Source organism: Diospyros lotus, chromosome 6, assembly GCF_014633365.1.
Source record: "Diospyros lotus cultivar Yz01 chromosome 6, ASM1463336v1, whole genome shotgun sequence".
NCBI classification, from domain to species: domain Eukaryota; kingdom Viridiplantae; phylum Streptophyta; class Magnoliopsida; order Ericales; family Ebenaceae; genus Diospyros; species Diospyros lotus.
In genome coordinates this window covers 41,861,370-41,884,982 of record NC_068343.1, presented here as the reverse complement: position 1 = coordinate 41,884,982, position 23,613 = coordinate 41,861,370, and the positions used below count along the sequence as shown (strand labels likewise).

Sequence of the window (23,613 nt, the reverse complement as noted above, 5' to 3'; positions counted from 1 at the left end):
AAAGAAATAATAAAAGTTGATGGTTCATACCACACAAACGGACTAGCATATAAACGTGAAGCTCTTGCTAAGGTTTGAGCTATCTCGTTTGCTTGTCTCCAAACAAAATTAACACAATAAAAAGGACAAATGGCCAGAATACTCTTGCACTGATGTAAAAGTGATCCAAACTTTGATAAATCCTGCCATGCCCCTAGGTCAAATCCCCACCCCACAATGATCAATCAGAACATGACACAGATCGAGTTGAAAATTGCACATTTTTCGAGATCACGTGTCAAATATGCATAAGGGGGTTAACATGATGCAAGAAAAACATAGCCAAGCCTCATTAAAGGCTTATGCAAAAATGAGACCTTAGAAGGATTTTGGTAGGACGACTCATTTTGATTGGTTTTAGAGCTTTTTCGGTATACATACATTGATCTCGAAACACGTGCTCAAATATTTTTTCTGACCAAAATTTCGAGAAAATCAATAAAACTTAATTTCTTAATATTCCATAATTTTTTAATTTTTTTTTCTATTTTCTCTATTTTTTCATATTTTTTTCTTATTTATTCTATATTATTATTTTTTTTCTCTCTCTTTCTATTTTCTTCTTCCTTTCTTTTTTTCCCTTCCCTTCCCTTTCTTTCTCATTTTCTTTTTTTTTTTCCTTTCTATTTTCCCTTTCCTCTTGCATGCCTCTCACGCCCCTTAGCCACATGCATGGTGCATGCATGACGTGCCATTTTTCAATCGTATTCCCCGACGATGCAGTCGTCGTCGGTCATTGCCTGGCTTGATTTTTTTTTTTTTTTTTGGCTTTCTCGACACCTTTCTTGCCTCCTTATTCCGATCACAAAGGAATAGGTCTCGATTTGAAATAGAGGTGTGCATGGTTTGGTACCTATTGTTAAATGATTGAAATCTATTAACCAATCAAATAATTATGCTAACAACACTAACCAATCAAATAATTCAAATGCAATTCCAGCACCTGTAATAACCAATCAAGTAATTATGCTAACAACAATACCCAATCAAATAATTCAATTGCAATTCTAGCACTTGCAATAACCAATAAAATAATTCAAATGCAATTCCAACACCTACAATAAAAGAAATATCGCAACTAAATATAGGCAAAAGAAAAACAAGAATAAGCCTAAGATCTTTATGACATTATTCTCACAAGAACTTAAGATGTGCATCATAAAATCACTTTTGGGTAGAAAATATAATATACAACTTAAATTCTCAAGTAAATAAATCAAGGGAAAAGGATAAACAAGAATAAGCCTAAACCTTAATGGCATTATTCTTACAAGAATTTAAAGTGCATATTATAGAATCACCTATGAGCAAAAAATATAATATACAAGTTAAATTTTCAAATATGAAAAACAAGTAATTTAGAAACAATCTCCTTTGGGATAAAAGTTTCAAGAAACAATGTATTTTCACATTTACATTATGTCTTCTAAATTAAAATACACAATTAACATATTTGGACATAAAATTATGCACCTCAATTCAGACAACAAATATCCCAAAATAATTAAGAGAAATTTAAAATTTAAAATCTTAAATTTTCCCTTTTTTTAATAATGGATTTATCATTTAATTATTAATTTTAGGCTAAAAAATAAAGTTTTAATTTATGACCAAAAATATAGTTTAAATAATTGAATAAATAAAATCCATAAAATATATATATTTCAGCCCAATAGACATGCTAAGTTAATGAAACAGGTCCAAATAATAAAACTAGAGCCCATAACAAAATAGGTCCAAGAATTAAAATTGGCCCACTTGACAAAAGGAATTGCCCAAGCCCAAGCCCAAGAGAAAATTATTGGCCTGGATCTGCTGATCCAGATCCTCTAATGGATCTCAACGGATCGGGTCAGACGGCTCAGATCCGACCCAGATTTTGCTAACTCAACACCCCTCTTATAAAAACGTATCTTCTTCCTCCCTTAGCTAGGATTCCCCTTCATTTCTTCTCTGTGCTCCGCCGCCGCCGCCACCATCCTCATCTTCAATCGGCCCACTGCGAACCAACACCATGGCCGAGAAAAGCAACTCATTCGATCGGCCATGGCATTAATCGACGGACGGCGAGAGCGCGACCAGAGCAGGCAGAAGACGGTGGCTGCGACTATGGCTTCCGGCGACGGGCGAAAGCTTGAATCGATCAGCCATGGCGAACCCAGCGAACACGGTGAAAACAGAAACCAGCGACGCGCGCCATCGGGGACGACGAGCGACGCCACGGCCGTCGCTGCCACCGCCTTCTCCCTTCTCCGTTCATCGCCATCGACCTAGCGGTATCATCTCTCTCTCTCTCTCTTATATCCGTAACAGCGAACAGATTGTAGAATATATGTATATATGTATATACTTGTTTAGTTGCAGAGAGCTTAGAGAAGAAAAATGGGATATGGCAGATATATATATGACTTGCATATATATATATATATATGTTTAGTTGCAGAGGCGAAGTAGTCTTCAATTCATGGAGATTGCATAGAAAAGATTTACAATATATGTATTGAAAACTGACAGTATGTGTAGTCAGGTCCAATATGAATATGTGTGTGCTCTGATACCACGCGTTATAAATAAATGCTCCACAATATATATATATTAAATGTACATATCATATAAAATACTGATATTATTCAATAGAAGATTACCTTTATAATTCATAAGTGTAGATGGAAAAGCTTGATTGAAATGACCAGCACAAATGCACTGCACCAGATTAGATCTTCCTCTTCTTTTGTGCTATTATGTCTTAACCTTTTATTAATGAAAAAAAAATGATGTAATAGATTAATCAGAAAGAAAAGTGAATCTAGCCATATATATATAAAGTCAATAGGATTTTACTCATCACAAAATCTTATTAGGTCTACACTTATTCTACAAATCATATATATACAAATGGTCTAAGTCTATCAAAGTGCACCAAGTCCCTGTCCAATTATGATAGTATATAATCTATTTGGACCTCCAGCTGTTAAGTTATACCTCAATTGACTTTTTTCAAAAACAAGATTCAATTAATATTGCACACATAATGGAAAAATTCTAACACATATGACTTGTCTCTTGTGTGCGTGTGTTGTGTTCGGGTTGTATTTATTTTCTTTTCGTTCTTGTTGTTTTTCTTGTTCTTGGTATTGATCTTGGTCTTCGCCCAGTGGTTGTTCTCAGGTTTTTTAACACAGGGAATAAGAAAATGTTAGATGCATTATTTCTACAGTTGATTTTTGGTTGTGTATTCTGCTTTCAGACCGCAGTATCGGACTCTCAGTTAGCAAAATGAAGAAAGAAGAAGAAGGGGAGACTGATATTGTTGGAGACTCTCAGACGAATGATGCCGTCCCAGGTTCTGTTTATTATCACTCCTCTCCATAAGACCATCTAAAGTCTCGAGAAAAAATGAACAAGGATTTTTTTATTATTATTATTATTATTATTATTATTATTATTATTATTATTCTGTCTTGGCATTTTCTTCTGGATATTGTGAATGATGCTTCATAAAAAGCAATAACATAAATACACCGTAAATGTCATATATTTTTGCAGACGACTCTATATCGAAGGAACTAGATGGTGAAGTACTATTAGGACAGATGGACTCAAGAGGAGCACCGGAAATTGGTGAGTAACATGAACCAGATCTATATATCGGCCCGAGATGCGTGGGGGGACGCGCCCCATTGCATTGTGGGGTCCCCCCCATTTTTAATTTTTAATTTTAAAAAATTAAAAAGTAAGAATTAAGAATTAAAATTTAAAAATTAAGAATTAAAAATTAACAATTAACAATTAAAATAAAAAATAAAAAAATAGCAATTAATTTTTAACTTTAAATTTTTAACAAACACATTAAAGATGCATGAAACTTCAAACACAGCTTAAATTTAATTCTTAACAAACACGGCTTAATTTTATAGTTTCCATAAAACTTTAGTATGGACTACACATTAAAGATGTAACATGCTTAATTTGTGCAGAATTGGAAATGCAACAGGTACGGCTCCACCAGAGTGATGGTTTGTTGGACACATCATCAATTGAAAATGGTAAGCAACGTTTAGCTCGACAGTATCTTTAAACTCAATTATTGATTATTGAGGCATTAAAATTTTTAATTTTACTTTAGCTATATATTTATTGTCAAATCTTGTCAATTTTTACCGTTCATTCAATAATTTATAGGCTAATGTGGAAACATCACCATCTCTCTCCCCCACACGGCTTTGAGATTTTAGAAGGGTCTTGGATTTTTGTGAGTTTCTAGTTTTTGCTAGGATGCTTGGGAAAGGCGTGGGTGCCATGCATTCATGGTTGTCCCAGCTTAATCCGACGATTCATTGGTTTAACGTGCTAACATTGTCTTTCTTTCTTGGGTTGTTGATTATTTGAGGGGATTGATGAGTGGAGTCTTGAAAAATTTGCTAGTTGAGCTCAATAATGGGGATCGAACCCAAGAAAGATCAGCGTTGCATATTTTGTCTTTTCACCCTAATTTTCATTTCTGTAAAGAACCTAATCTAAATTTGAATGACAGTCACCCAACAAACATTTCTTGATTCTAGGTCAAACAAAGAGAGTTAGAAAATACTTATTTTAGTGGAGAAAACCCTTTGGATTGGATCTCAGCCTAGACTAACTGGGCATTAGAATTAACGGTTTACCCTCCCAACTTAAATCTAAATTATCTAATTACATAAGGCCACCGCCTATAACCCCATGTTAGACGCATACAAAAATTGCTTCTATCTTCTATACTCGAGACAACAATGCAACAATAATTTTTAAATTGTTCTCAATGTTTAATTTCCAAATTGTATATTTGTCTCTTGTAAATTCTCATAAATTAGAGATGTTTAGTGTTGTATATAAACTCTTAATAGTAAACTAAAATACGACTAGACCAAGTAGTCCACTTGACCAATATATGATTACTGCCCAAAGGTTGGGCAATCGGGATCAATACCATGAGCTCGCTTATGGTAGGGGCAAAGGCAGAGGAGGTGTCAAAGTTTGTAGGTCAAACTTGTGTAAACCCAACAAATAATATTGTGACTGGAACTTTAAGCACCTATGCTAGTAGCATGTTAATTGATGAACAATATGAGGCATTCATTCAATTAATATCTAGCAATTCTAGCAAGTCCAACCCAATGGTGAAGTCTGTAGGTAACATATCCACTTTTAAGAATTAAAAAAATTGCAATGAGGGGAGGAACACAATAAACATAAACTACTTACTCCGGAGCAAATTTAACTCCACTCTACCATTCATCTACCTATATATATACTTCTCACGAACTATAACAATCATCATTTCCAGCTGATAGACAAAGGGTATATGACTTGCTTCATAAATCATAATTTATAGGAATCACATCAGTAAATCATAAATAGTTCGGGTACAATATCAAATCTTAAGAGGCTACCGTAACTTCTAATTACAAAATTATCGTACAAGCCATCTGATCTTTCTCGACATCCTAAAGATGACGATGGTAAGGCTCTAATAAGGTGAAGGCAATTCTTCACAAAATACACATTAAAACTTGGCTATATCCTTGGCCCCTTCCCATTGCTCAATTCACCTGAATGTTGAATATTTTAGGGATGTGGTTCAGATTAGAAGTTGAATCTTTTAAGTGAGGGTATGAAGAAAAAAACTTTGTGAATGCATGGTATAGGTGACATGATGCAACTGACAACCTAGGGCAATCTTTGACAACACGTCAACCTCAGCACAAAACCCCAAGTAGTCATCCTGGCAAACACCTTTGAAGAAATTCATTCCCAGCACGAGATACTTCTATGGACATTCCGACAAACACCCATGGGGTGACGATGTCCCCATGCCCCTAGGTCAAATCCCCACCCCATAATGACCAATCAGGACATGACACAGATCGAGTTGAAAATTGCACATTTTTCGAGATCACATGTCAAATATGCATAACAGGTTAACATGATGTAAGAAAAACATAGCCAAGCCTCATTAAAGACTTATGCAAAAACGAAACCTCAGAAGGATTTTGGTAAGACGTCTCACTTTGATTATAGCTTTTTGAGCTTCCTTGGTATGCGTGCATTGATCTCGAAACACGTGCTCAAATATTTTTTCTGACCAATATTTCGAGAAAATCAAAAAACATAATTTCCTAATAGTCCATAATTTTTTAGAATTTTTCTGAATTTTTTTTCTATTTTTTCATTTTTTTTCTTATTTATTCTATATTATTATTTCTTTTCTCTTTCTTTCTATTTTCTTCTTCCTTTCGTTTTTTTTTTCTTCCCTTTCTTTCTTCTTTTCTTTTTATTTTTAAAATCCAATTTATTTTAAAAATTCAAAATAACTCATTTCAAAAGAAAAGAGATAAATTTATTTCAAAAGTTTAAAATAAGAAGTTCTGTTATTTTCTTTTCTAAAAGCTTGTTAGAAATATTTAACAAGCACAATAAGAAATACTTTTATTTGAAGTATTTTTAATATTTCATATTTTTCAATCAATACTTAACAAACACGGCTTAAATTTATAGTTTCCATAAAACTTCAATATGAACTATACATTAAAGATGTAACATGCTTAATTTGTGTAGTAACGGAAATGCAACAGGTATTGCTCCACCAGAGTGATGGTTTGTTGGGCACATCATCAACTGAAAATAGTAAGCAACATTTAGCTCGACAGTATCTCTAAACTCAATTCTTGATTATTGAGGCATCAAAGTGTTTAATTTTACTTTAGCTATAGATTTATAGTCAAATTCTGTCAATTTTACCGTTCATTCAATAACTCATAGGCTAATGTGGAAACATCATCATCTCTCTCTCCCCCTCCCCCTACCCTTACCCCTACACGACTTTGAGATTTTAGAAGGGTCTTGGATTTTTGTGAGCTTCTGGTTTTTGCTAAGATATGTCTGGGAAAGACGTGAGTGCCATGCATTCATGGTTGTCTCAGCTTAATCCGACGATTCTTTGGTTTAACGTGCTAACTTTGTTTTTTTTTTTTCTTGGGCTGTTGATTATTTGAGGGGATTGATGAGTGAAGTTTTGGAAAATTTGCTAGTTGAGCTCAATAAAAATTTGCTAGTTGAACTCAATAATGGGGATCGAACCCAAGAAAGATTAGTGTTGCATATTTTGTCTCTTCACCCTAATTTCCACTTCTGTAAAGAACCTAATCCAAATTTGAATGACAGTCACCCAACAAACTTTTCTCGATTCTAGGTTAAACAAAGAGAGTTAGAAAATACTTATTTTAGTGGAGAAAACCCTTTGGACTAGATCTCAGCCTAGACTAATTGGGCATTAGAATTAACGGTTTACTCTCCCAACTTAAATCTAAATTATCTAAGTACGTAAGGCCACCGACTATAACCCCATTTTAGACGCATACTAAAATTGCTTCTATCTGCTATACTCGAGACAACAATGCAACAATAATTTTTAAATTGTTCTTAATATTTAATTTCTAAATTGTATTTTCGTCTCTTGTAAATTCTCATAAATTAGAGATATTTAGTGTTGTATATAAACTCTTAATAGTCAACCAAATTACGGCTAGACCAAGTAGTCCACTTGACCAATATATTATCACTGCCCAAAGGTTGGGTAATCGGGATCAATACCATGAGCTCGCTAGGTAGTGGAATTCCTCTGATGGCTATGGTAGGGGCAAAGGCCGAGGAGGTGTCAAAGTTTGTAGGTCAAACTTGTGTTTAAACCCAACAAATAATATTGTGACTGGAACTTTAAGCACCCATGCTAGTAGCATGTTAATTGATTAACAATATGAGGCATTCATTTATTTGATATCTAGCAATTCTAGCAAGTCCAACCCAATGGTGAAGTCTGTAGGTAACATATCCACTTTTAAGAATTCAAAAAATTTTAAGGAGGGGAGGAACACAATAAACATAAACTACTTACTCCAGAACAAATTTAACTCCACTCTACCATACATCCACCCATATATAGATTGTACGTAGCCATTGGAGAAAATCTTTCAAAATATTGCATTGAAGTTATTTTCAAAAATACAAAATATTCAATGCCTTAAATGCTAGTGAAGATGAATATCCATGGAAGAAAGGGGCTTATAAATTCCCAATGTATTGGTATTGCGCTGGATGGATTTAAAATAAACAACAATATGTGAATCGATTTGGTTTTGGATCCATAGATTTGGTAAGAAAATGGTCATTGGTCATGATTAATACTCTGTTTTGGAAATGATACCTGAACATGGAGTTGGTTAAATGGGCTATCTTGTCTAAATTTATAATTTCCATGAAACATATAAGCATTCCCACGGGCATGGCGTAGCAGTAAGACACTTGGAGTTGCATGTAACAGCCTGCTTTTTCCAGCTGACAGACAAAGGGTATATGACTTGCTTCATAAATCATAATTTATGGGAATCACATCAGTCAATCATAAATAGTTCTGGTACAATATCGAATCTTGAGAGGGTACCGTAACTTCTAATTACAAAATTATTGTACAAGCCATCTGATCTTTCTCGACATCCTAAAAATGAGATGGTAGGGCTCTAATAAGGTAGAGTGCAATTCTTCACAAAATACACATTAAAACTTGGCTATATCCTTGGCCTTCCCATTGCTTAATTAACCCATTGAATATTTTAAGGATATGGTCTAGATTAGAAGATGAATGTCCTAAGTGAGGGTATAAAGAAAAAAACTTTGTGAATGCATGGTACAGGTGACATGATGCAACTGTCGACCTAGGGCAATCTTTGACAACTCGTCAACCTTGACACAAAACCCCAAGTAATTATCCCGACAAATATCTTTGGATAAATTCATCCCCAACACGAGATATTTCTATGGACATTCTGACAAACACCCGTGGGGTGACGTGGTACCCATGCCCCTAGGTCAAATCCCCACCCCATAATGACCAATCAGGACATTTCACAGGTATGAAGATGTAAATCATCATGCTGAGTTGAAAATTACACGTTTTTTGAGACCACATGTCATATATGCATAAGGGGTTAACATGATGCAAGAAAAATATAGCCAAGCCTCGGTAAAGACTTATGCATCTTTAACGTAAAAATGAGACCTTAGAAGGATTTTGGTACGACCATTCACATTGATTATAGCTTTTTGAGTTTTCTAGATATGCGTGCCTTGGTCTCAAAACACGTGCTCAAATATTTTTTCAGACCAAAATTTCGAGAAAATCAATAGAACTTAATTTCCTAATATTCTATAATTTTTTAGAATTTTTTTTTCTATTTTCTCTATTTTTCTTATTTATTCTATATTATTATTATTATTATTATTATTTTTTCTCTTTATTTTTATTTTTGTCTTCCTTTCCTTTTTTTTCCCCTTCCCTTCCCTTTCTTTTTCCTATTTTTTTTTTCTTCTATTTTCCCTTTCCTCATGCGTGCCTCCGTGCCCTTAGCCACGCACATGGCACGTTCATGACGCGCCATTTTTCGATAGTCTTCCTCGACGATCCAGTCGTCATCGGCCATTGCCTGGCTTGATTTTTTTTTTTGGTTTTCTTGACACTTTTCTTGCCTCATTTCGATCACGATGGGATAGATCTTAGTTTGAAATATAGGGGTGTGCACGGTTTGGTTTGATCGATTTTTGATCGAACCAACACGCCAAATCGTACTTGCAGTTTTCCTTAAAATTAGACTGCGCGATCTATTTTGGTGAGGAAAACAACACCAAACCGCACTGCATTTTGCGGTGCGGTTTGGTATGGTTTTCGCATTTTGGCAGAACCTAGTGCTGGTCAGTTTTTGCGGTTTAGTTTCTGTGGTTTGGTACCTATTGTTAAATGATTCAAATCTATTAACCAATCAAGTAATTATGCTAACAACAATAACCAATCAAATAATTCAAATGCAATTCTAGCACCTGTAATAACCAATCAAATAATTATGCTAACAACAATAACCAATCAAATAATTCAAATGCAATTCCAACACCTACAATAACCAATCAAATAATTATGATAACAACAATAAACAATTAAATAATTCAAATCTTAAAACCTCCCATACAAAGGTTATGAGCATGGTGCACAGAGACAAAAGATGACAAGCACACGTAAACACTTTATATTAGTTTGTAGGGGCCAAATCCCTATATTACAACAAATGAATGAAATCTATGCATGGAACCAATGAACTAGGCATGGCTGCTGAGTATAGTAAGAATAGAAATGGCACACATGCACATGCTACCACAACTCTATGCTTTATCCTACATTATTCTTTTTTGACAAATAACAAGTTAATTAAACAGAGAACACCATAATGAAGTGAAGTGCTTATGGAGAAATGGTTCTATCCATCCCACAAGCAAGAAGACACAAATGCAACAAGACTATCAGAGGAGTAATAATGGACCTATCTATCGCATAAAACTCCAAATAAGACACAGGAAAGTCAACTTTTTCAATAAGAGTGTATAGTTCCAATTTATCAAAAGTTCCTTGCCACAATAAAATCATCATGCAAAATATTAAAGGTTAAATTGCTGTATCCTATAACTACGTTACTGCAAACCAAAATAACTAATAAATAAATAACACCAAATAAATTAAAATCCATAACAATGTCAATTAAATTAAAACAAATAAACATAGAAATAAAAAGCAGAAGTGACGAGACAAAACATGCTAGAATGATAAATCAACATAGTTATTGAGGAAAATAGTTACATAGATATCAGTACCAAATACAAATTAACTTCAGCATTTGATAAGAAATTTTAATTCAGATATAAGGCCAGTTCAAAATGAAGGCACAAACAAAAACTGTAGCTCTCGAGCTGGAGCCCAGATCTGCTGTCCTAAAAGTGTAAAATCCCAAATTTTCTAAGGGGCTTAAGAGTAATTTGAGCTTGGGTCATAGGAGAAATTATCAAATGAACAAGGGCTTAAGTGTAATTTATTACAGTTATAAATGCCGAATCAACTGGAGGGAATGCCCCGAAGTGTAATTGGCTAAAGAAAATAGCATGTCTTCGATGAGCGTTCCGAGATAGGCTTTATTGAATTAAAAGAAATCAAAATTAAGACAATTTTCGGTACAGTAAAAATGCAGCTTCGGATCAGGCTGAAATACCGAATTTTCATAAGGGACGTCCGGGAATTCAACGGAATCCTAGGGAGGCTTCGGTTTTCCATAGCGATCAACCCTTTAGTGGTTGCGAGATGAATCAAGGACCCGGTGAGGACCCGAGGGCAAAATCAGCCTTATCAAGTAATTATCAAAGTTATTAATTTGTGTTTAAAGCGTCGTGATGCAATTTAATTTGAGCGTTAGGGGTGTATTTCAAATTAGAGAAATTCCTAAGTGTGATAAAGTGGAAATATAGGGATTAAATAAGCATTTTCATAATTATATTAGTATATAATACACATAAAATACATATTATATATATAGGCATGCTCGCGTGATGGCAATTGGGGGGGGGGGGGGAGCTGATGCATGCGTGGAAAAGCTCCAAGGAATCGGTCTGTACGCTTGATGGGTCAAGTTCGACATGTGGGATTGGGACTGAAAGTTTTGAGAAGAATGTCGAGAAATGGAGTGGCGCCCAAGCTATGTAAAGAAATCAAAGTGGAAATGAAGGAGAGAGGAAGTTGCAGAGATTGACCGAAACAGAGAGTTGCAACAATGGCCGATTCGGCCATGGCCGAGCATGGCCGAAGAAGGGAAGGAAGAGAGAGATAGCTCAAGAGAGAGGATGAGAGTTCGAGGGAGATGGCTTGTGAGTGTCGTTGAAGCCGCAAGCGACCATAGCTGCAAGCTCCATGTGCGGCCATGGCCGCGGTAGTGTCGAGCGAGGCAGCCAGCAGCGAGGTTGCGAGGCACAACAAGGAAGGTCGCAAGGGTCGGCGAGGCAGCGCGCGCGAGAGGATGGCAGCCGTGAGGCAGCCCTGTGCGCACATGGGCGCGCGCGGGCGTGCGCGCAGGAGCTGGGCCGAGCGCACATAGGCGTGCGTGGGTGCAGGTTTAGGGGAAGGTGGTGAAGAAGAAGAAGAAGAAGAAGAAAAAGAAAGGAAAGAAAGAAAAGAAAGAAGAAGAAGAGGAAGATGAAGAGTTGCAGGGGAGGCACGGGAATTGCAGGAAGAAGATGAATAGGGAAAGGAGAAAAGAAAATAAAAAAGAAAAGAAAAAGAAAGAAAAGAAAAGAAAAGAAAAGGAAGAAAATAAGAAAAATAAGGAAAAAATATGAGGAAGCTTTTGAAAATCCTGGAAAATAGGAAATGAAGATATAATGAGATCTCGGAGCTTTTGGCTAGAAAAATGGTTCGGGCACGCATTTTGAGGCAGTGCACGAAAATTGAGGCGATGCGCGAAAATTAAGATGTCGTACAAAAATCGAGATAAATGCACGAGAAGCGAGGTAATGTACAAGAATCAAGGTAGTGAGCGAGAATCGAGAATTTGCGCGGCAATCGAGGTCATGACGCGCCTTTCGAGGTCATGACGCGCATACCGAGGTAGCCCGAGAGACTAAGTTACGGTAAGTAAAAATTCTCTAGAAAATTTCAGTAAATTAGGATAATTATTTTATGAATTATTATAGAGATATATTCGAGGATATGCTTGGGGAATGATTAGTTTGGATTATTTAGGAATTAATTAAGGAATTATGTATTTAAGAATTATTTATTTAGAAATTATTTAATCAGAAATTATTTAGTGGGGAAAATGTTTAAGGAATTATTGAGGAAAATAGGAAGAAATAAAGGATAAGTTATGAGAAAATTATGAAGAATGGAATATTGATGTTATTAAATGAATATGATGGCCAGGGTATGTTGATGATTCGAATTGAGTACGTCAAAAGCCTGACACGAGAATCGAGATGTTATGAGATGCGTATGAGGTAAGTAGTACTACCCAAATGAATTTGAATTTATGGAAAATGCTTTCTTGTAAGTGATATTTCTCAACTGAATGTAGTTTTACGAAAAGACTCGATTTGTAAGTTGTTTTTTTTTTCTAAAATCCAATTTTATGTAAACGGTTTATCATGTTGTCATGTCTTGATATGAATATGTCATGTAGATTGCATTTACACGTATTGATGATGAAATGTGCATTTGTTCACGATGAAATTATTGATCATGCATCCGCATAAGGGTTTGAGAGTACGGGTCGGGGCCGCTGCTTTTCCAAGGGTGCACCCATACATCTCGGCCTGGGAAGGAGGCTGTAAAAATGGAGAGTAGCATAAGGAACGGTCGGCTCAAACCGAAATGAAAGGAAAAGACATTTTGCATTCATGCACGAAATGATTTTTATACTCTTACTTAGATGGTTCATCATCTAATTGGGCTTCTGCCCCTGGAATATTCAAACGTTCTAGATGGAGATTGTAGCAGGAACGAGGATGAATGAGGCATGAAATGGCACTTTCTAAGTGCATGATGAAATAAACGATGAGATGAATGTACGTTATGTAGCCCATATATTTAAGTTCTGCTACTTTTGAAATCTAAACGTTATAAGGAATAACGATGTAGATGTGTAACCCTAGTTAGGGTTAATGTTAGTGAGGATTTGTGTTATGTTTTAAGTTATTGAAGAATAAGCCTTGTATTGGGAATTTAATTTAAGAAACGATGATGTAAGATTTGATTTATGTTTAACGTTGAGGAATGATGATGCATTAATTGATTTATGATTAAGATAAGATATCAGGTTCAATTCTAGCTTCTGCAATTGAGGTATGTATATGATGATTCTCTCTTTCGAGAATAAATTAATATAGGGAAATTCTGGGACTTTTGAGGAATGACGTGGTCTAGTATGAGTTCAAAAAATTTATTGTCCCAGGATTGTCCCAAGAAATAACTCGCCCGAAAAACGGGACGTTACAAAAAGCATGTCCCCTTTGTTGTCCCACCCAATCAAATGCTGCCACATCACCCATTTTCAAATAGTAATTTTTTTAAAAAGTTATAAAATCAAACTAAAAAATTATAAAATTAAATAATAACATATATATAATCAATATATATATGTCATTTATAATTTTTTGGTTTGATTTTATAATTTTTTTAAAAAAATTACTATTTGAAAATGGGTGATGTGGCAACATTTGATTGGGTGGACAGCAAAGGGGACATGTTTTTGGGACAGCAGATCTGGGCTCTTTGAGCTGTGGCATCACATTTAAAAACTGTAGCCCTCGGCCACGGGGCCACCGACCGTCCTACGCCGCCGACTCCTCTTTCTCTCGCTCAGATTTGTTTGCACACCCCCCCAACACACGCACACACCCAGATCTCAATCGTTGTGCCGGTCTTTTTACGTATCCCTAGTTTGAAAATCCAGCCAAATGGTCGTTTAAATCTTTGGTTCCGACGAGCTTAGCCATACCCTGATGGTCTTCTTCAAGACATGATGAGTTTAGCCAAACCCTGGCTGACGATTTGATGCTAGTATGGCCAATGACTTGTTACAGGTTTTCTGAAATCAAGACTTCACTTGGCCTCATCATTTTGAAAAATTTCATTTTGGCCCAAAACTTTGAAAAATCACACTTCGTCTTATAAATTTTTTTTACTTAAACCCCTTTAAATTTTCGAGTTTTACATTGCACTTGAAGTATCAGGGTTTAATTCAGTGTGAGTGACTTTCTGAAAGAGAAGTTCCACAGATTATTCTGAATGTCTAGCTCTATATTTGTATAGGATGTAAGCACATATGAATTTATTAGGAGGACAATCAGGGGAGAAGTCTGCTTTCCTCTAAAATTAATTAAGCAAAACTCGAATACATAGGTTATTAAAAAAAATGTAACATGCTTAATTTTGTATAGTAATGAAAAAGTTACTTTGCTAGCATGCCATGGATATTGATGAACGAACATATATGAACACATCATCAATCGAAAATGGTAAGCAACGTTTAGTTAGACAACATTTAGGAACTCAAACTTTTAATTATTGAGGCATTAAAATTTTAAATTTTTCTTTATGATTAAATTTTGTCAATTTTTACAATTCATTCAACGTCGTCATAAACTAATGTGAAACATCACTTTGGCTCTCTCTCTCTCTCTCTTTCTTTCTCCCCCCGCCCCACACCACTACTAGACCTTAGAAGAGTCTTAGCTTTTTTTAAAGGCCAGTTTGGTTAAACTTATTTTTTTTTGTAGTTTATAAGTTGGTTAACTTATAAGTGATATAAAGCTTTTAAGATGTGTAGCATATAAGTTAATAATATGTTTAAATAGATGTACTTATAAGCTATCAGTTAAAAATTCTGTATTTAAATTGAAAGAGTTCGTAAGCTAACATAATTTGATAAAAAGACGAAAATAGACATGTTAAAAAATATAAATAAAAGAAATAAAAATACTTATTTTAATAAAATTTAATTATAAATTAATGTTTAATGATAAAATTTTATTTGATAAATTATATATAATTATTAAAGATTATTAATATGATATATATTTGTTAAATATATACCTTACATATATATACATATATACCGATACATACTGACCCGTATATACATGGGTCTTCATGGTGCAGACGGAGGAGAAATTAGTCAATGGTGGAGTAAGAAGTCGACAGTGCAAGCGATGACGAAAGAATTGACAACGAAAGATGCAGTCGACGGTAGAGGAGGAAGCGATTGACGACGAAAGAGGAGGAAACAGCCAATGGCAAATGCAGACGACAACGAAGAAGGTTGGAGGTGACGGTGACAGCGACGACGACAATGACGGACGAGTTAGAGGCGACAGACGGTCAAAGTTGCTGCGGTGGCAACGACGAGCAGAGTTGGATGGCGACGATGGAGATTTGGGTTGAAGGTGAAGAAGAAAATGGGTATAGTTGTAAATAACTTAAATTTATGAGGGTAAGTTTATCATTTTACAAACAACTCAAATAAGTTGCCAACAGTTTATTTGGAAAAGCTGGGGGTACCAACTTTTTCAAGACTCTGTGTGACGAGCTTATAAGCTATTAAGCTTATAAACTCTTAAGTGTTGTCAAATACTTATAGAAGAAAAGTTGTCTAGCTTATAAGTTGCTGGTGTAGCTTATAAGCTCTTCAAACACATAGCCAAACAAACCCTAAGAGTTTCTGGTTTTTTCTAAGATGCCTGAGAAAGTCATGGGCGCTATGCATTCACGGTTGTCCCAGCTTAATCTGATGATTCATTGGTTATTTGAGGTGGTGACGTCCTCTTTCTTTCTTTAGGGGTTGATTGATTGTTTTGGGTGGGGGGGTTAGGTATTGATGGGTTGAGTCTAGGAAAATTTGGTGGTTGAGATCAATAACGGGGATCAAACTTAAGAAAAATCGATGTAGCATATTTTGCCTCTTCACCCTAATTTCCATTTTCTATAAAGAATCTAATCCAAATTTGAATCACACCAACCATAATCACCTAACAAACTTTTTTCTGAGTTAAATAAAAGAGTCCAGAAGTATGAATTTTAATTAAGAACATTATTTGCATTGGATCTCAGTCCTAGATTAAAGTCCTAAGGATTGGCCATGGTGGAATCGAGCTATCAACATGGAAAATCTACAAGTTCACATATTTATTTATTTAGTTTTCTAAACTCGAGTTTAGTAATTATCTCATCAACTATTTAATTTTTTAATTATTCTCAATATTCAATTTTCTAGAGTCATATTTGTCTCCTTGTAAATCCCATAAATTAGAGATCTTTTGTAATGTATATAAACCTCTTATGGTCAAAATAACACATAAAAGGAGAATTTATTTTTAAATATCAATTTGTTTAGATGGTTTCAGAGCATTGAGAGCAAAGAAAGTTGTAGCTCCTCAAAACTCTTCAATTTAATCACGTCTTCATGTGAATCATAAGACATCTCTACTTTACCAACCAGCCCCAAGCCCAGGAAGATATCTAACCATATCAAGATAGTCGATGAATTTTCACATTATTTTCTCACCATTTGAGTTAGTTTATATATAGATATTTAGGGGTAGTATTGCAAATGTGCCACGTCGAGTCGTGTCAAGCTTCCATTAGCTCGGCTCAACTCAACAAAGTTCAAGTCAAGCTCAAGCTTGGGTCAAACTTGGAAGCCATGTGCGAGCTCGAGCTGAGCCCAAGTCGGGGCTTGCCTCAAGCTCAAGTTTGACGCTTGGGTTTAAATTTATCAAATTTTTATTTTAAAAAACTTAACAAATTGATGTACAATAAAAATATCAACAAATATCAACTTGATAATGAACAAATATATGTAATTTTATTAACACATACACATTTTATTTTTAAGTTACAAAAAATAATTTTTATCAACACATTCTATTAATGATAAATTGATATGATTATAATAATGATGTAAAATTTGATAATTTTATGTTAAATAATATTTTTATGAAATTATGAATAATTTTATTAATATTTTTGTTGTGGACAAAATACAACAATTGAGATTTATAATGTAAGATAGGTAGATGGAGATGAAACTTGGTATTTAGAATCGATTGAGCGACTAGAAACAATACCCAGAAACTTTATCTTGAAACAATGTTCAGAAACCACGTCCTAAAACTAGGTTTTGAAATAATGCCCGGAAATTACATCCTAAAACAATGCTCGAATACTACATCTTGAAACAATGCTCGAAAATAGTGTCCTAAAATCTCGTCTTGAAACAACATCCTAAAACATTGTCTTGAGTCCATATCCTAAAACCTCCTAAAATAGTGTCCTAAAACGTTCTAAAATAGTATCTCGAAACGACGTCTTGAAACTTTGTCCTTAAACCATGTCTTGAAACAATGTCCGGAAATCACTTCCCAAAATAATGTCTTGAAAGTCGTAGCCAAGTCTAGAATGTTTGAGGCCAAGCCTATAATGTTTGGGGCAAACATAACTTTGGCAACAAAGTCTGCTTCCAAGTCTATGAGGTTTGCAACAAACATAATTTTGGCAACAAAGTCTGCAACCAAGGGTATGTAGTTTGTAGCAAACATGTTTTTCGGCCAGAGTTTGTAGCCAAGGTCCTCATGTTTGCGGCTAACGTGAGCCAATGATCGTCTCACCGCTTAGGCATTTGACATGTGTCTTATAAAGATCCTCGCAGACCTTCTAACTTCTCTTTGTTGAGAATTTTTTGGGGAAATAAAGTGTTTTCAGTAATCCAAAAGTTTCAAGACATCGTTTCAAGGCATTATTTCAGGATATGATTTTCGAGCATTATTTCAAGCCATGGTTTCTAGGCATTGTTTACACATACTGAACCTCCGGTATATTCACAAGTTGTTAAGATTACCAAGTGAAGAGATGCTATGGCAACTGAAATTGTAGCTCTTGAAGTAAACCAAAGTTGATGCTTGAGGATCTACCTCTTAGCAAGAAACCCATTTGGTGCAAATGGGTTTGTAAGATTAAACTTCAAGATAATTAGAGCATTGAATGCTGGTAAGGCTCAATTAGTGGCCAAATGATAACACATAAGGTGAAGGGTACACCAAAACTTTTGCTTCCATTGAAAATTAACCATAGTTCATTGTTTATTATTTGTTTCTATAACTAAAAACTAGGAGGTAGACTAGTTGGATGTTAATGATGCTTTTTTTCATGGGAATCTTGGTGATGAGGTCTATATGATATCACCTCTAGGTTTTCTTTCAGTACTGATGCAAGATTATGTTGTTTACGAAAATACATGTATGGTTTGGAACTTGCTTCACTTTAGTGGTTTGATAAATTTTCTATAGCTCTTATTAATTTCGATTTTATTCAATCCAAGTCTGATAATTCCTCCTTGACTTGAGTACAATGTACTTTTTTTTTTTTTTGCTGTTACCATTTACATTCTAATATGATCATGGCTGGTGATCATGCCATGATGGTGGTTGAACTTAAGAATTGCTCACACCAAAGGTTCAAGTTCAACGACCTTGGACCCTTGCATTATTTTTTGGATCTTGAAGTGGCTCACTTTTCGGAAGATATTTTTCTGTGTAAATGAAAATATTGTCTAGATATTTTGTGAGAAAATCGGCATCCTTAGCTGCCACCAACTTTCTACTTTTTCTCTTAACAACATCATTTATCTCGTGATATTCGTACTCCTAATTTAGATATCGAGTAATATCAATGTCTACTTGGCTATCTTATTTACTTCACTATAGCTCACCAAGATATGTCATACTCGATTCAGCTTTTGAATCAGTTCACACCAAAGCCTATGTAGTCCTTTTTTGATGTGTGATGCAGTGACTTCATTGTTTTTAATCTACCCCATGCAAGGTACTATTTTTTGCGATATAGATTGGGCGAGTTTTCCCACTACTTATCGCTCTATCATAACTTTGTTCTTTTTTTCATTGATTCTGCAATTTCTTGAAAATCAAAAAAAGCTCATCGTTTCCTACTCGTTTATTGAAACCAAATATCAATTCTTTCTTCTATTATTTGCAAATTAGTTTGGTTTTGAAGTTTGAAGTTTGCTTCCTGATTTGACCATGTGACTCTCCACGTCGATCCATTTGTTTTATGATAACAAGCTGGCTCTCTATATCAAAAGTAACTTAATTTTTCATGAACACACCAAGCACATCAAAATAGATTGTCATTTTATACTAGAAAAGCTTTTAGTTAACATCAATTCTAGACACATTTCTATTAAGTTTCAATTAGTTGATATCTTTACCAAGGCTATGGGACACGAGCAATTTCATACCTTGTTATCCAAATTGGGCATTTGAAATCTTTAAGCTCCAATTTGAAAGGGGGTGTTGGCATATCACATATTTAGTTTCCTAAATTCTGGTTTCTTAAATCAGATAATTGTTTCATCAAATTGATATTTAGTTTCTTAATTGTTCTCAATATCTAGTTTCAGGCAAACTAAAAATCCAGAAAATTCTAGCCATACTTCGCAACGTGGAGTCTAGTAACAATTGTTACTATCCCAAGATAGTTGCAATTGACTTTTACCACCATGGAAATGATAGGCTAAAACGAATAGAAGATTTCAAAATTCAATTTAGAGAACAATATGCCTGTGAATGTAGAAAACTATCGGAGGAATTGTATAAAGAGATGAAAATGTCTTTGGTTAAAGTTAAAAACTACTATACTGAGATGTAGTAAAAACTTTTAAAGACAAAGATGAGAAGTTTGCAGAGATGATGTTTCTCAATAGTTGTTTTTTCATCAAGTTCATGGATAATTGTGTAGACCCCAAGAAAGACAATACAAGGATCACAAATTTTAATTCGCTATTCATTATGCGTGATATTATGTTATTAAAAAATCAACTCCCTTTTGATATTCTAAAAAAACTAATGAGTTTCAAAGGACAAAAAAGAGGTTAAGAAGGTCTTGCGCGAGATTTCAATTTTTTTAGCTGATTTGAGAGTAAATTTGTAATTAAAGTAGAGGGTAAATTTGTCATTAGAACACCATTGTCAACCAAGTTGTTAGCCAAATTGGCCGTGTAACATTATCCAACATTTTATCATTAAATATTAAGACTAATGTAAAAGATTTGTGTAGAATGCAACTCTTTCGCGCATTCAAGCATGTCTATTTATCAGTTTAATTACATTAATAATTATTGAAGTTTAATTATTGAATTTTAAAATATTATTTATTAGTCATTAATATTTTAAAAATTATTATTACTTAGTCATTATATGTTAATTACATATTAATCATTAATATTTTAAAATTATTATTATTTAATAACTAATTTTTAATCATAAAAAATAAAATATTGGTTGTTACTCATTAATTTTAAATCTATAACTATAATAGCTGTTATATTAATATATTTGAAATATTAGTAATTAATGGCTATTATTTTAAAGTTAAGTGATTAAATAGTAATATATTTAAAATATTAGTGATTAATAAATAATATTTTAAAATTTAATAATTAAACAGTAATGAGATGTAAAATTTATTGATTATTAATATAATTAATTTTCTATTTTTTCCTTCACGTAAAAATATTATTACATAGTACAATTAATACTTCTGTGTTGCAGAAAAACTCTCCGAAAAGGACACAAGATGACATGACATGATTAGGCACGGCTTGGATTAATAAGATTAATAATTTCTCAAGTTAGTTACCCGAGCCAGTAGGCATGGCAAAGACCTCTTAATCATACAAGCCAAGCCAGCCTGTGAGGATGAGCTGGAAGCAAACATTAAATAGTCATATGTGAATCAGTTGGTTCTCGATCCATGGACTGTTTTTGCTAAATTCATTGTCTGTCCAAACTTTCTCCACTGCCTAAGGGTGTTTAAAACAATCAGTGTACCATAAAAATTGATCGAATTGAATCGGATCAGACCATATCGATCAATTTTTTAAGCTTAGCGGTTTAAAATGCTTTGATAAGATTGCATGGTTTGCGGTTTATTCAAGTGGCGATTCGATTTTGGACTGAACCGTTCGAACAATTTAAATAAATAAAATAAAAAATATATATATTTTTTGAAGAAACAGATCCATCATATATTAATTATCAAGCACATTACAAATTTTGCTCAACAAAGAAATAATAAAAGTTGGTGGTTCATACCACACAAACGGACTAGCATATAAACGTGAAGCTCTTACTAAGGCTTGAGCTATCTCGTTTGCTTGTCTCCAAGCAAAATTAACACAATAAAAGGATAAATGGCCAGAATACTCTTGCACTGATGTAAAAGTGATCCAAACTTTGATAAATCCTGCCAAGAGAAAGCCAATGCATCTACTACTGCCGTGGAGTCAACCTCAAAAACAACTCTTTGAAAGCCAAGCTCATGAACCCACGATAGAGCTTCCACCAAATCCATAGCCTCAACCTCTTTTGGACTAAGCACCCCAACTATCAACATTGATCTGGCTGCAAGAAAATTCCCTTGATCCCCTCGAAAAACCATTCAAAAACCTGTGCTGTTATCCTATTTGAAAGTGGCCATATCAACATTACACTTGCACCACCTAGCAGAAGGTTTATGCCACTTTAAACAATCATTAACTCTCACAGCCACCTCACACTGCAACCTCCACAAAATCCAATCGGCAACCTCATTTTCTCTTCCTTCCGGCATCCTTAATCGATGATTCGTCAGAGTGCTTGTGCTGTCGTGGTACGTTGCTTTCTCTCTCTCTCCCTCTCTCTCTCTCTCTCTCTCTCTCTCGCAGTACTATTTGTATGTTCTGTGTTCATGGGTGACCCCCAATATTATTTGTATGTTTTGTGTTCATGGGTACCCTAGAGGCTAGAGCTGCGTGGGGTGTTGACATGTTGTATGTGGCAAACCAGTGACTACGTGGGGTGTTATGTTGTCTTGCTAGTGTATGACTGTGGCTTGTGGCCATGGGTGATGTTCCGTTCGACCCAAAATCTGTAGATGCTTGAGGTGTCGGGGCTCTTGCTCCGGCAGTGGTGTAATGCTCCGCTCCCACTTATGGGAGTTACTCGTGAACAATTACCCAAATTGTCCACCTGCCCAGCCTTAGGTGAAGGGTAGACCATGTTTCAAGATAAAATGCCTGAGGTGGGAACTAGACTCGTCCTTCCCTTCCCTCATCCCCAGGATTCACTGGCGGAATTTGGGCTTTAACCACACCGCATTGGCTAAAAAGAAAATCTCATTCAGACGCCCAAACGCCATTTTTCTCAAATATTTTAAATTCTTTTCCGACCAAGAATTTTACCGGGCTCCATAAAAATCACCATTTAAATCAATCCATTGATGGATCACCAATTTTGGAGGAAAAACTCATCATTTTTAATTTTCAAAAATTTTGGCATTATTCTCCAAAATGCCCGAAAAATCCCTTTATTTTGAAAATTCCTCCGGGGTCCAAATTCAATTAAGAAATGCCCCTAAATTTTTCCAAAATTTCATCTTTTTTAAAAAAAAATTGGCCGGCGAGGCCAACGGCACACCCAAGACCCGCGCAGGGCCTTACTGGCCGCGCAAGCCCCGTGCGGCCGCGCACCTGCATGCGCTCCAGGCCGAGCGCGCGGCCCCCCTCCCGCGCGTGCGCGCACCCGTCTGCGCTCGCCTGGCCGCCCTAAGGCCTGCTATTGCTGCTGGCAACCCCCTACTGCTCATTCACTCCCTTTTCTTTTTTCTTTTTTTTTCTTGGGCCTTTAAAACCCAATTTTTTCAGAAATTTAGAATAATTAAAACACTTCACTTTCATCCCATTTTGACTCTATTTTTCCAACAAAATCCTTTTATTTTACTTCTTGGTTGCTTCTCACAACACACCCAACAATAAGACTTACACCACAACTTAGGCTTCAACATGCCATAAGCCAACATCTCATCTTAAAATAAAATCAAATACTCCTAATAGATGAAATACACGCTTTAACAAGCCATTAACAATCAAATTAATTTTACATCTCCTAAATCAACACAACAACATAAGCTTCCATAAGCCTTAAATTTACAACAAAAATAAATAAACACCATGAGCTTCCAACCACAAGCTTGCAACTTTTTCTTCTCTCTTTTGACATAAGAACAACCTACAAGGGGAGGATAAAACCTCATGAGCTCAAAAGCTCAGTAAGGGTGCATATGCAAAGTAA

The 23,613-nt window shown here is 35.1% G+C and overlaps 1 protein-coding gene across 5 annotated transcripts in view; it reads left to right on the top strand.

Moving 5' to 3' along the window:
- The first annotated feature begins 1,980 nt into the window (after positions 1–1,980).
- Positions 1,981–23,613, top strand: part of LOC127803337 (UPF0481 protein At3g47200-like) — a 59,933-nt gene continuing 38,300 nt past the window's right edge. The window contains exons 1-6 of one of the 5 annotated variants that reach the window (XR_008023499.1): positions 1,981–2,315; positions 3,287–3,382; positions 3,586–3,660; positions 4,017–4,085; positions 12,857–12,930; positions 15,593–16,445. Coding sequence is in view for 2 of the 5 variants with exons in the window: in XM_052339489.1 (XP_052195449.1) it covers positions 2,189–2,315; positions 3,287–3,382; positions 3,586–3,660; positions 4,017–4,085; positions 15,593–15,699 (474 nt within the window). In the remaining 3 variants the exon portion in view is untranslated. Of the gene's footprint in view, positions 2,316–3,286; positions 3,383–3,585; positions 3,661–4,016; positions 4,086–12,856; positions 12,931–15,592; positions 16,446–23,613 lie in introns of those variants that run through there. The other 4 variants (XM_052339490.1, XM_052339489.1, XM_052339488.1 and 1 more) reach the window with 4 other exon arrangements.